Raw genomic sequence first — 14,961 nt, 5'->3', positions numbered from 1 at the left:
TTCATACAGAACATGCCTAATAATCTGTATATTTATCTGGCAACTTCAGATATGTTTTGGAAACTGTCTAATGGTAGGTTTTGTTTTGTTCTCATTCAAACACAGACCCCAGGCAGCCATTACAGATAGTCACTGCTTCAAACTAGATCCAGTGGAAACCACCATAGACACCAGGACAGACGCTGCTGGAATTTCCCCTGGGATTTTCCTTGGTATTTCTATCACTCAAACAGAAGCCCGTATTCATATTTCAAATTTCAACAATTACTTATCAGACAAAGATCCTACAAGATGACCAGTAACATGCTCAGCAATGAATAATCCACAAGCAAAGAAACCAAATGATTCCTGGAACCAAGGAAAGAACGTTTAAAGACATAAGAACAGTCAGAGTATATGAAAGATCAAATTTGGGAGATTTAATGAAAAACAGTGCAAAAACATTCTTAAACTGGAGTTTGTTTTTGATATTAGAATTAATCTCATCTGCACTGCAGGTGAAAAACAATCACCCTTATTTAAGGTGTTTTGTTGTTTTGTTTTTTTTTCCCCTCCATAACTTCTACTTAGGATACAGGTTACTTTTTTTTTTTTTTTAAAGATTTATTTATTTGTGCACACAGAACTGGGGTACAGGCCAGAGACTCAGGGGCGGCAAGAGGCTTCACCAGAGACAGAGTGGGGAGCAGAACAGGCAGATCTACGCAGTACACTGCTGAGGGGAGCAGCGGGCGGGTCAGGAGAGGTCTGCCACGCCATGTGGTCACCTCCGGGGCAGGTGGAAATCGAACTCATGCTGCAGTGGCTTTAGCTTCTCAGTGCTGTGCCACCAGGGAGGGCCCACAGGTTACATGAATTCTCAAAATTAAATATTCATTGTATGGGTGTGAAAAAGAGATGAAGATTTTGTTCAATCTCATACTGACTTCAAAATTGACTTTTACAAATGAACCACATAAAATATGAAGCAAATTGCCCCATTGAATTTCTTAAATTAATTGTTTCCTACTATCAAGTATATTCATTTCTTCTTAGTTTCTTTTTAATAACTGGTACTTTTCTATATTCAATTTCAAGTGTAGAAAAAAGATATAACTTCTCAAGTTTCCTTTAAAAGGTTTCCTTTTTTTGGCTCTCCCTGGTGGCACAACCAGTTAAAGCACCACATTATGAAGCTCTCAGAAGCCAGTGCAGCACAACTTTGATCACTCACCAGGGAACTACCCACATGGTGTGGCAGACCTCTGCTGACCTGCCCGCTTCTCCCCTCAGCAGTGTGTTTCAGTAGATCTGCTTGTTCTGCTCCCCACTCTGTCTCTGGTGAATCCTCTCACCCACCACACCTCTGGTCTATACCCCAGTTCTGTAAGCATAAATAAATAAAATATTAAAAATAAAATAAAATAAAAAGTTTCCTCCTTTTATTCTCAGTTATCTCATGTATTGGGGAATCATGCCATTTTCTTTGACATCTTGTATATAATAGTCTAGCACATTAAAGTTATTTTAGCAGTGATGTTAATATATATACTTAATTTTAACATTTGAATAACATACTTCATATCACTTAACAATGTACAGTTCCTTTGTGAGTTAATAAACAATTCAATACAGTTGAAACAAGAAATTCTAAGTTCTTGAAGTATTTTCTAGTTTTGAGCATTTAGATCTAATTTCCATTGAGGTCCAATGTTTATGGAGCCAGATTTCCACACAGAAAAATTAATGCTGAATTGGCTTCAGACAGAGCTTAAAACTACAGGAAGTAGCTCTCTATTATATTTCACTGCCTCAGATACACATAGCAGAATAGATATTGTTTATAAAAGCATCAGATTCCTAAGGCAAAAGATTTTAAAACTTAGTGAAATACATCCCTGACTCATGCAGTGGACAATCAACCTCCTTGTCACAATTGCTGGGAGATGGACGCACCTTTTCATGTCTTGAATTCATCCCAGGCTACTTTCACTCCCTCTAGAGAGCTTTTGAACTTCAATTTGACATCTCTTAAATTTATGCTTTCTCTAAATGTAAAGCCTTATGTGAAGTTCAGGTCTAAGTTAGATTAAAGAGAAGTAGTCTTGGCCTTAGAAATTCAATGTTTGTTCTTGATCTCTTTTTCCCTTTTGTTTTTACGAGGTTGAGCTAAAAACCCCAAAGTGGGACATAATGGCTTTAGAGACAGGAAGGAAATATTCTTTATTCTTTTTTGTCTACAGTAAAAAACCCACAAGGCCCTTTTGTAGAAAGTCCACACTAGAAGCACTCCCTTGAAAGCCCCCATCTTCTTTATAATAGCTTGAGAGAAGACGGTGTTCAGAAAAGATGACAGTACCCCACGTTGCTAACGTCAGACCCAGAAACAAGCTAAATAGTTTATGGCCCAAATCCCTGTTTACTATATATCCTCATCAAAAGAGGGTATTTTTTTCATCAACAAAATGTTTTGTAAAAGCTACTGTCTCTCGAATTCTTTAATAAAGAACGTGTCCCTTAGGGGGGGAAAAAAAATGAGGTAGAGTTAGTAGATGAGGCATAGAGAGAAATAATCAATATGAGAGAGCAGAGAGAGAGAGAGAGAGAAAAGGTATTATGAAAATGGAAAAGGTATTATGAGAACGGGTTATGAATATAATAGATGTGTCAGACAGTTTCTGATCTGTCAGTTTAATATCCGATGCTGATGTTAAGAACTTATAGCCACAAACTATGGTATCCACATTGGCTAACTGAATACCAAATAATAAGCCTTCGTCAAAATTAGCAAAGTGCAAAGCCAATTCTTTGATTCTGCAAATATTTATTATCTGTTATTGCATACTTTGTGTGCTGAAAATACATTTAAAAAACTCCAAAGTCCCTACTTTGACCGATATATCTTGCATCTAAAGGGGACTAAAATATTCTCATTTTTGTGTTGTGACCTGTGTAGATCCTTCAAAGTATATGACTTGATGGAATGGTAGATGTTTCCGTTCAAAGACAAAGTTTCATTTAATTAAAAGATTAGAAGGGCTCTATGCTTGAAACTCCAGAGATTAAACCACATTATCCTCCTGTACTTCACAAGAAAAGGAATACTCCACAATTTGAAAATTTAATTCTATTTCCTGTAACAAATGCTTACAGAGCTCCCATAGGCAAAACAATAATTTCCTTTAATACACTTAAAATATCTGTCATACTATATTAAGTCTACATTTAATATAGACAGCTCTAATAAGCAATATTTACTTCAAATTTGCAACATTATATTTTATATGATAAACAAATACAAAATGTTCCCAAAATCCTACCTTGGACAGTTAGAGTAGCTGATGCTTCAGCTTTTCCAACCATATTTTCTGCAACACAAGTGTAGGATCCCATGTCACCAGCCATCACCTTCCGGATTTTCAAGGTATGATCATCTCTGATTTCATATCTAGGGATAAAATGAAATAAATGACGAAGTTAGAGACTCCCTGCTGGTGCAAGGGGTTAAGTTCTCAGCACTAAGAAGATATCTAGAGCCACTGCTGCACAAGTTTGATCCCCAGCCAGGGAGGTGACCCACGTGGCACAGCAGACCTCTCCTGTCTCACTAGCTGTCCCCTCAGCAGTGTGTTACAGTAGATCTGCTGGTTCTGCTCCCCACTCTGTCTCTGGTGAATCCTCCCACCCCTTCTGCACCTCTGGCCTGTACCCCAGGTCTTGTATACATAAGTAACAAATCTTTAAAAAAAAAAAAAAAAGAGAGAAATGACACAATGAGCTGAAAGTTCCCATCATTACAAATAAAGTACATGGAAACCACAAATCACTTGCAACATTGTCTTAAGAAAATTTAAAAGAAAAGGTAAAATTAAGCAGGCCTCTAAGTCTGCACACAGACAATAAAAACTTTGTTTTTATACTTACATGGGCTAACAATCAAACTGCTTTTTCAAATTAAAAATTTTTGAGAAAAAATTGGTTTATATCACATTATAAGACAAACTACTTTCTAAAAATATTTTTGGGCCAAGTTTCCATTCATATATTTCCTCACATTAGTGTACTTATATAAAATGCTAGAAACAGAGACCAGTCAAGAAAATTGTTATTACATGTCAGACTTTAAGTGCTTTCTAAGTTTTACCTTTCCAAACTCACCTCACTATTGTATCAACTGTTTGCTTACCTCCACTTTGAAGATGAGGAACTGAGGCATGGCAGGTGAGGTAACCTGACTTTGGTCCTCAGCTCATTCAGAGGCAGACTTAGTAGTCAGGCCTAGACAGAAACTGTCTTGCCTCCTCTTCTCTACTCTTACCTGTTGAGTTTCCCTAGATGTTTCTGTTTAATCCTCTTTTCAGTCTACAGGATTTCTGACTTATGTTAATCTCTGTAGTTTATCTGTCAATCAACTACCTAAACATTACTAGTCCCTATCTCATCGAAGCTCTAAATTCATAATCCCATCAGTCTAATAATTCAATATCAACTCCCACAGGCAATCATAACTCCTCTGCTAACTAAAACCGCTTTATGCTCAGCCTGTGTTATAAACAAACTAAGTCCTTCTGGCAGTCTACTTATTTTATTCGTCAGCTCCCTGTCCCTAGGAAATTTTCCAGTTCATCAATTTATTCTCAGAAACTTCTCTCCACTTTTAACACCTATCTCTAGCTCATCTTCCTATTCAGACAATTCACATATTTTGTTTGGACCACACCAATGACCCTGCCACTAGCATCTCCCCACATTAATTTAACATCCACTGGGTCAAATAATTATTTTCTCTAAAATGTTATCCTACCCATGCACCTTCCTCTGGACTCCCAGTGTGCACACAGTGTGACTCAACAATCTTGCAGTTCTATGCAATGCCCCTGAATATTTTACCCCCTGATTTCCAACCTGATACCCCATTTTCTTCTTGCTACATTCCCTATGTCCTAGTCATTCTAAATTTTGCAACAAACTATGTGATGTCCCTTTTCCCGGTCTCTTCTTTTTCTTACTTACCAAATGAATATATATTTTTGCAAACATTGCTGATATGCCACTTCTGTTTGAGAACTCTGTGTGTCTATTGCTCCCACAGGGCTTGATTATTATTCTGTGTCTACTCACACATCTCTCTTTTTGTGAGCTCCTTAAAAACTGTAACTATATCTAAGCTACAGTTATCAGCCAAAAAAGCCCAGCAGTGGCTCAAACTTGTTGCTACATTAATGCATACACTAGAGGAGACAGCCTAAAGGCAGTACCTGAATTCCACTGCCTTATTCCCTAAGGCTGCAGGTGCATCTCTGTTCCAGGCCAACTTAAGTACTTGACAGCTACCAAAAACCTCTAATCTCTACTACTTTTCTCTGGTGGTATCATAATGAGGCAAAAGAAGCTCACTTTATAACTGGCTCATAATTATATCCTTAGATGTTGTACCTCCTTTCCTTCCTTATAAGAAACTGACATTCACTATCCTCAGGTTTAACAGAAAAGCAGCTTATATAAAGCTATCACATTTCACAAGGTTTCCCTAGGCAGGCTAGGGTCAAGACTATATAGTTCTTATCAGAAACCTTCAGAGCAAGCCTGGCACCTCCTGACTCTAATTAGTTCTAGTACTGTGTCTGGCCTGACCAAGAAGTCTACAGGAGACTATGCTAATGTGGACTGTAATATGTGGAAAGTGGTCTAGTTAGAATCACAGAAATTCAGAATGGTGAGTCACACCATGACTGTGACCTATACCTGGATTTGGGCAGTTCTCCATCATCTTTCCTCCATCGGACTGTTGGTACAGGGTCACCTCTGGCTTCACATTTGAATTCCGCACTGTCATCCACAGTTACTGCCAAGTTACTCGGTCTCTTCACAAATGATGGTCTCTCTAAAGTTAGAAAGAGTCATCTCAAAACAAAAACGAAAACTGAAAACACATTCAAGATGTTACAAAGAACATGCATACCAGTGGGCCTGGGCACCTCTGGGCTGCACTGGGTCCCTTCCCACATGTCTTTTCTAAAATTGCCATTTCCAAGTGTCAGAAATCCCTTGGATTCTAATAATCTATTACTTGCTGCAATGCTGCCAATGTCCTTCTTTCTTTTCTATCTATGGACTGCCAGGATTTTGATGAACTAAAACCTAACCCACTCATAGGTAACTTTCAAAGCAATAAATGGGGTGAAGTGAATTAAAAAAGGAAAACACAATTTATTTAGGAAATCATCCCACAGAGTCCTACTTCTTGAAACTCCTCCCTAGTTCAAGATTTCCTTCTCTTTCTCTTCCCCAGTCTTTGTATCAGCCCAGGAGGCATTAATGATCTCTTCTCACCTCAGCCTATTGCTGTTTTACTACTGAGAAAAGATCATTACTTTCTACCTCATCTAATGATACAAACTAAGAAGAAGAGATATGCTTTGCCCTGGGCAGATTTGATAGAAGCTCACTTACCTAACACAGTTAGTTCTGCGACTTCACTCTCACGTTCTCCAACCATGTTGGTTCCAACACAGACATATTTGCCAGCATCACTTTTACGGGTGTAAGTAATCATGAGCTTTCCTCCTCGTATCTTAAAAAAAAAAAGTTTCATATGAATTCTATTAATGTTGCCCATGTTTGCATGACCAACGTCCTCATGAGAAAACAAAGTCCACTTTGTAATCATAAGATCAAAACATAATTATAACAAAAAGCTGACGTGTGGCAGTTGTTGTAGCTACTAACTTTAAACAGAAGTTATTCCAAAGCTATAATAAAAAAGAGCAAGAACAGGTATACTTACCTATAGAAAGTTACTATATTCTGTATACATGGATTTTTTTTGTGTTTGTAAACAGGTCAAGTTCTTTCATATTAGTTAAATGAAAACTAAAACAATGCATCAATGATTTGGCTAGCAAGGAGAAAGGACACTTTTAATACAATATGACTATAACCCATATATAAGCACGCAAGCTATAATTGATTTCAAGGAAACATATTCTAGTTTTATAACACAGAAGTAAAAAGGTTTCTAATTTACTGGAGTTGTCTTAAAGGATATATCTTAATAGTCAATTTCTTGAAGATTATGGCATTTCCTAAAAAATAGGTGTTCCTGCCTCAAAAGCAGTTTCTTGGGGGAGTTAGGAAACAGACTGAACAGATCTCAATAAATCATCTAGTAAGTCATTTGGGTACTCTCTTGAACATGTTATCAATTGAAGAAGAATTTATTACAAATGTAAGCATACTTCCAGTACAATGCACAGACTGACGCTAACCATGAATTAAGGTTGGGATGTGGAAATTGAACTATCTTTACTTAATTTAATATGCTTTGGGGGGAGAGTTAAGTTCAATTACCCATGCATATCTGTAATGCTCTGAACCTTAGAAAGGTTTTATCAGGGGTAACTTCCAGAATGTTTACTCATGGAGGTTTTGACCTCACATTTATTCTGTACTTTATACCAATTAAACAAAGGAAGAAAGAACTAATAGTATAAAAGGAAAAGGAAGGAAGAAGGGAAGGAAGGCCTCATTGAAGCATTTTGTTTTTCATCATATGCTAGGAGTTTACTGAAACTACTACTTGATAACAGTAGAGGGAGGTCATATTTTTTTGGAATGCCTAAATGACTTTGTTTCAAATACAGATACCCAAATTAAATATTGCAACTGAGTTTTTATAATAGAACAAACCAAATATACATAAGGCCGTTTAAATTTCCATGGCTTTAGAATTTCATATCTTTTCAGTAGCTTTATTTAGAAAATTGTGATTCTCCGTTGTATTATAAAGTCATCCAGGAACTTGTGATTTATTGTCCATTATTCTATGTCTCACACCTGGAGTAATGCATGCACATAGTAATTACTCAAAAGATTTTTGTTGAATGCACATGAATTCTCTAGACAAAATCTAGTTTGTTATTCAATGTGACATTTCTAAAATGATTTTTTTAAAGACACTAAATTTTTCTTGCATTTCATAGTTAACCTAAAATTTCAAACTGAGTATTCCAAACAAGAAATGCATCATGAATACAAGGAAAACTTATTAAAGTTAAGCACTGTCATACTTTGTGACCATTCTACTTTTGGGTCTTTAGATAGATAGCTAGAGAGAGAGACAGACAGACAGAGAAAGAGAGAGACCCACACTTTTGCTAAGGTAGGTTCAGAAGATATATGCTCTTTTTAAGTTGCATTTTCAATTCAATTACATAGTGAAGCTATACTTATATTAAAATGTTGGAGACTTTGTGTACAGACCACGAGCATATATAGCATTCTAATTCATGTATTTACCATATATTGTCATTCTATTTCCTACTGATAGGTGCACATGGTATTGCACTGTTATAAGCAGCACTAAAAACAGCATTCTTTCACACAAATCTTTTCAGACATGCACAATTATCTCCTCAGAAGACCTCAGAGTGGAATTCTTAAATATATACCCAGCCTTTAGGTTATTGGTTATGGTACTGTTTTTTATTTTATAAAGTTGCTTTTGAGTGAATATATCATATGAAATTTGTTATTTAGCACAACCCTGCTGTGAAACTATTAAAGGACATGTTAGAACAACTCATTTTTCACCAAGGGATGAGCCCCTCAGAAAAATATACTCTCTCCTTCCATTTACCTCTACTTTGCCCACCATTACAATATGTTTTAATTATGCCTTTAAATGTCAGATTTTCTCCTGACTGTGGCCTCTGGGCAGAAGAACACATTTATTTCCTCTTTCATTGATGTTGGAGCTGCCTGTCATCATGCCTACTAAACAGTACTGTATCTATAGCAGGAAAGTGCCTTATCAATGTCACACAGTGAGTTGAAATGGGTCTACGATTTTAGGCAAAATATGTGTCTTTGGCTATATGCGATATTTAGTTGATCAGAAATTAACAGTCCATATTTCTGCTATTATAATCATGGTTTAATAAACTTAATAAATTTCAGTTCTTGAGGTCTGGAACCACTTGAGTATCACAATATTAAGATCTGTGTAAGTAGATCCATTGTAACCTTTAGTTACATCCTTTAAAACCTTTTTTAATCTGTTCCTATTTGTTAAAGAAACATGATTACAGCAAAAGGGAAAGTGACAAATTTTATTTTTGACATGGAAGTCAAGTGACCTGACATATGATCCTAGAAAATCCTTTATAGGTTCTCTATATTTTTAGATTTATTTTTATTTATTTATATACACAAGAACTTGGCAGTGGTAAAAGGTGCACTGCTGAGGGGAGAAGTGGGAAAGACAGGGGAGGTCTGCTGAGTCATATGTGTATTAGTTCCTTGCCCGGTATCAAACTCAGGCAGGCCATAGAGGTGATAGCACTGAGACTTAACCCTGAGGTTACCAGGGACACCTCAGCTTCTCTAACTTTGGATGAGACATTGAACTCTCTCCACTGGCTCAGAATCTAAGCGTGAATGTCCTTGCATATTTAGGAGGCCGATTCACTTCTGAAGAGACTGCATAATTGCAAATAAAAGTTATAGCAAAATAAGAAGTAAAAGTATCTTAGCACCTTTTACTCTAAAAATTAAGTCAGTGACTTCTTTTCAATAAAAAAAAACCCTTGAAAATATTTTTAAATATACTCAAACATGTAGAAAAAAGTTGAGAGCCAAGGATGATAAAAAATAATTTTAATCAGTACACATTTATTTTTACAATTTCAGAATAGCATAATAATACTAACTTACTTTCACATGTTTTAAGTACTTAAGAATGCAGAGTTTTAAATCAATTTGATAACGCACATGTGGGACACCAATTAACATTATATATTATAGTACAAAGCCATTATATTTTGAAAGAACACACATAATTGGAGTAGAAGGGAAATTTAGTTTAAAAACTTATGAAGACTCTTCCCAGAGATTTTCAGACATGAAAAATTCCATAGCTGAGGTGCATGGGAACACAAAATAATTGAAATGAACTAAAATTCAAAGAAAGCTATAGTCTTAATGAGTCTATAGTAAATCCCTATAGTCCCAACTATGTAATAGTCTCGACACATGGAAAATTCTTGGAAAAACCCTCTAACTCAACAGAATACTTAAACTTTGGGAACACGTATTTATTTTTTGGTAATAAGTAGAAAAATGGATTTTGTTTTATAAAAATTTAATTTGCAGACATGTTTGTTAAATCAAATCTATTGTACAAACAAAAGTTACCCAAAATAATCTTACAAATATATTTTCTCTGTTCTTTGTAAATGAACAAATAAAGTTATTAAATTGCAACATTATATTTACATCTTTACCAATGTTATATTGGTCAGAGCCATAGTCAAAATCAAAATGTATACATACTTTTAAACAGATTTTTAATCTTTCAAATTGATTACAAGTGCATTTATCCAGGAGCTTTTTATTAAACTTAGTTGTAAAATCATCTTACATTTTTTTTTTTAATCAGGGAAATGTGTTTGCAACAACACAGCAAAGCCTTAGAAACACGTAATTTTCTTGACTGAATATGTTTTTACTAATTCTTACAAAAACAGTGATAGTCTATGAGACTAACTCCCTCACTATGCTTTTTCTCTGCCTCTCCCCCACCACCGCCCCAAGGTGTATTGGGCTATGTCTGGAGACATATTTGGTTGTGATAAGTCTAGAGGATGCTATTAGGCATTCTGAATACAGAGAAGCCATCCATCGAAGTGAATTGCCAGACCCAACAAGTCAATAGTGCTAATATGAGAAACTTTATTCTAAAGATCTGACTGGTTTACAGTTACATGCTGGACTAACATGACAAAAGAAAGTTAAAACTGAATATGTTAATGTTTACTTTATTTGGTAAACCATCACTGAGATTTTCCAGACTAGTATAATTATACCTGCAAACCCCTTCCCAAATAAAAAAACTTCCACCTCATCAAAAAGGCAATTTTATTATAAATTAATACCATCCATTTTGTATTCACTGGCAATAATGGTTAAAGATCCAAAGTCAATATTATAACTTATATGGAGACTAAATAAGCCCAACCCTGGAAGAAACTTTTACACTCAGAGATAATAGAAACAGAAATTGACTAAAGTGAAGGAAGGAACAAAGTTGTGGCAAACAAATGAAGAAATGGAAAATAAGCTCAATTTTTATACATTCAAATTGCTTTTGGCATAATGTCAATGTCTTAATGCTACTATATTGCAGACCAAAAGTCTTAATTGTCTTCTCTATGGACACAGTTGTGGCCAACATTGCAGTCAGTTCTTTCAATAAACCAGAGAACAGAAAAACCATAGTACTCTAACCCTGATCAAACATAATATGTCAGCTTTGAATTGATGCCTACTGTTCATAATCAATATTTTATGTTGTATCATGTACATATATTGATGATAAAGGATGACTGTATTTATACTAAATTTTAGTGCACCTCAGTAAGCCAAAAAATGGATATTTCTTCTCTCTACATAGAAAGGAAAAATATGTTTAACACATACAAAACACTGAATATATGAAAATAGTACCATTTAAAACAGCTAAGAAGTATTTCTTGGCAGGTCTCTTCCTGCAGCTGGAACTGACAGCCAAATTGTAAACCTATCAAAAACGAATTTGTATAATGAACAGACACAACGTTAAACAGTGCATTGCAGCAGCACTACTTCAATTAACATAATCCTGGTAGTGGAGAAGCAGAATGTGTTAAGCTTTCAGACAATATTCTGGCATCTAGCCTATGTCAAAAATCTAAGGCAGAGACCTACTTCCTCATTACCATATACCTTTCCAGCCCACAGTGGTAACCACATTAGAAGCCCACATTTCCATATGCTCTAGACAGTGCTTAAAGGGGGGCCTTGGCTATATACATACTTGATGAAAACAAAACAAAAAAAGGTCCCAGCGGCTCCTTCCTTTTGGGAAAGGAGCAGAGAGAGGAGAGATGTGGTAAATAATGTTAGAGTCTCAGATATCTTTACACTTAATGTTTTTCTTTGGAACAGTCTTAGATCTTTAAAAAATGTTTTGGAGACATTAAGATATGAAAAACTTCCATGTAGTTGATACACAGGACTCTTTTATATGAACATTTTCCCAATATGAAATTATAAATGATCCTGTTCCTTAGGGGTAAAAGTCATGTCTCAGTATACTGAAATGTTTCTCTGAGCTGGATAAAAATCCTTTCTGTGAGTGCTTTCATCTCCTTTACTGTAACAAAAGAATATTTAAAAACCAGGTTTAAGATAAGAAATGAGACCCATTTCATATTTCTGGTAAGCTATAATCAAAATTCTTGTTGCCAGCATACAGAAAGAACTTGTGCTTATAAACAGAGGCATGCTGTAAATTAAGCAGGTTTTATATCTGGGTAGTCCATAGAATATACAGTTTACCCTGCAATCAGTGCTTAAAATCAGAAATAAAGATGAACTTGAAATGAACTCCTTGGTATGTCTTTATTTTCTACCCTAAAGCAAGTCAGATGATTTGCAGTATCTGTTACACAGGAATTTTCTTTTTAGGCTTCACCCCACAATGCTATCCATATACCTTTAGGTTAACATACTACACTGACTGGGCTAATTAACTAGTTTGGCTACACAAACTCTTTTCTGCTTTTAATTACATTAACCTAATGTGACTTGAATTCAGCAGACCAAAAACGAAACCCCTAATTATATTAAGAGCTTCAAAGATGATTTCAAATTGCTAGCCACCAAACTGTCATGCAATTTATCTCATTTCCTTTAATAGATTTTGCATTCGAAATCTGTGTTCTTTACTGGAAATACTATTTGAAAAATACATCAGAACAATGGATTAATAAAACACTGATTTAGAATGTTAAAGAAAAATAGATTGAAACAATATACACAAGACATACACACATCATCATATCAGCGAGAAGATGTGCAATGGTTAAATTTTGGAATTGAACTGATTCTTATTAGTTAGCATTTTTTATTGTCGAAAATTTTACAGGTTGTAATTTGAATTGTTTTCCTTAAAGGTTGAATCCACTTTTGTAGCCAGTCTGCAAAAACATGAACAATCCAATTTATTAGTTAGAATTTATAATTTGAAAGATTATAAGGCTCAGAAGCATTCACTTACAATAGTAAAGTCTTAGTAAACAGGGCTCTCATTGTGTCATTTTAAGTACAGGTTTAGAAATTACTTGTATCTGAAAACCTGATTCACTATCACCATTTTATATTATTTTGCAAAAAGGAGATTTGAATAGTTAGTGTGTCATCTTTAAATAATTCACTTCTAACTCTCATTGAAGAATATCTCTTCGTGGTGATGCTGTCAATTCTGTCTGGATCTTTGACCTACACTACACATATCAAGCTGCTGTAAACCAGAAAAGAAGTACTTTGTGTGGGTTTTAAGACTCCTTAATGACAAGGAGGTGCAGGCTTCCCAGATGGCTAGTTGTAGCCCCAGACATCCTACTCAGCGAAATAAACTGCAGGGCAGTGTTGGATGGTCCCTAAGGACGCCTCTCAGCAGAGACATACAGAGTCACGATAACAGCTTGTCCTTCTTAGTATTAATTCAATGATAACAAAAACAAACCAAAAAGGTTATCTTGCTTAAGAAAGAACAAAGTGGAAAATTATTCATTAGATTGCAATCTGGCTACAAAAGTGCTATCAACCTTTAATGAAAACTAATCAGATTACAACCTCTACAACTTCTACCATAAGCCTCACATATTTTTCAAAATTAATTCCATTTTATTGCATTTTTAATTAAGCAAAAACAGTGGTGTTAGTATAATTATACTGTACAAATCATAGGCAAAGTATTGAATAAAATACATGTATCATAGCAATCTAAACAAAATTATAACTTAATTAAAATGAATTCATATAATTCAGACTTAACATACTATCAAAGAAAAACCAGGATTTCTCATTTGGCAATATTTCAAATTTGAACTGCTAGATAATGCAGTAAGTCTGGTTAAAAGAAAAGCCATGTCTAGAATTAAATAATGTTATGTTTTTACTAATTATGGTCTAATATTATATCTAAGCACTCTAGACTTCTGAATCTGCACATTAGTAATCTGATCGTTGTTTTCTTCTTGGAAACACAACCTTTGTCAAATAAAAATTAAAATTTTAATAGATGGACTTTATCAAGAAGCACTGATTAAAAACAGCTAATATTTTAAATCTATTCATCATTTTCTTAAGTGTCAAAAGAACTTGCAAAACTTAATTTTTATTTGTGCTTTTTATTTGCACTTATCTTTTCACACACAAAAAAGTCTCTTAAAATGGTATCTTGTATACATGATAACATTTCATATTTATGTTTCAGATAAGTTTTATTTTAATAAATTTCTTTGTAAAACAAACAACCAAAAAACATGACTTGCTAGATCAATTCTTCCTAGATAAGTTTTTTTTCACTTTTCATAAAGAATGCAATCTGTCCATTAATTTTCCAAAAATTGTTCACCTCTCCCTATTCCTATTTCATTCTGGATCACTGAGACCTTAATAAAAATTGAGAGAAGAGATAACATAGAAGAAAGAAGAGAACATAGAGAAAGGATTTGAGAAAGAAGGTGGGGGCAGAAGAAAATGAGGAGGAAGAAGAAATGCATTCTTTTAAATATTTCCATCAAGTCTCTTAATGAAACATGATGAGGTTTCCCGCTACTGTTACATAAAGCTGCCATCAACTCATGGCCGGTGTGTTCAATATGAACTTGTGACACAAAAGAAGAGTGGCTATACCCCAGAGGTGGTTTAAACTAAGTAAAACAACATTATACTCTAGTGTTTACCATATTTTTGTGATGGCCTATTATAAAATTAAATCTAATTAATTTCAATCATTTGTAAAAATTTTTCTTCGTGGTATTTCGAATCCACTTACCATCCATTCCCATGTAAAGCATATTTCCTCTTTGACAGCCTAGTTCAGTATAAGCAATGTTCATGTGACTTGCACTAATAATTATGTACAACAAAAAG

The 14,961-nt window shown here is 34.8% G+C and overlaps 1 protein-coding gene across 9 annotated transcripts in view; it reads right to left on the bottom strand.

Annotated features, from left to right (window-relative positions):
* The window catches only part of ROBO1 (roundabout, axon guidance receptor, homolog 1 (Drosophila)), a 939,739-nt gene that overhangs the window by 100,866 nt on the left and 823,912 nt on the right, over nt 1–14,961 (bottom strand). For all 9 annotated transcript variants that reach the window (XM_012733040.1, XM_012733075.1, XM_012733050.1 and 6 more), the window contains 3 exons: nt 6,433–6,553; nt 5,725–5,863; nt 3,300–3,427 (listed from right to left, as the gene is read on the bottom strand). In XM_012733040.1, coding sequence (XP_012588494.1) covers nt 3,300–3,427; nt 5,725–5,863; nt 6,433–6,553 — 388 coding nt within the window. The remainder of the gene's footprint in view (nt 1–3,299; nt 3,428–5,724; nt 5,864–6,432; nt 6,554–14,961) is intronic.

This window comes from Condylura cristata, unplaced genomic scaffold, assembly GCF_000260355.1.
Source record: "Condylura cristata isolate star-nosed mole 26May11 unplaced genomic scaffold, ConCri1.0 scaffold00003, whole genome shotgun sequence".
In the NCBI taxonomy this organism is placed as follows: Eukaryota; Metazoa; Chordata; class Mammalia; order Eulipotyphla; family Talpidae; genus Condylura; species Condylura cristata.
This window is presented reverse-complemented; position numbering and strand designations above follow the sequence as displayed.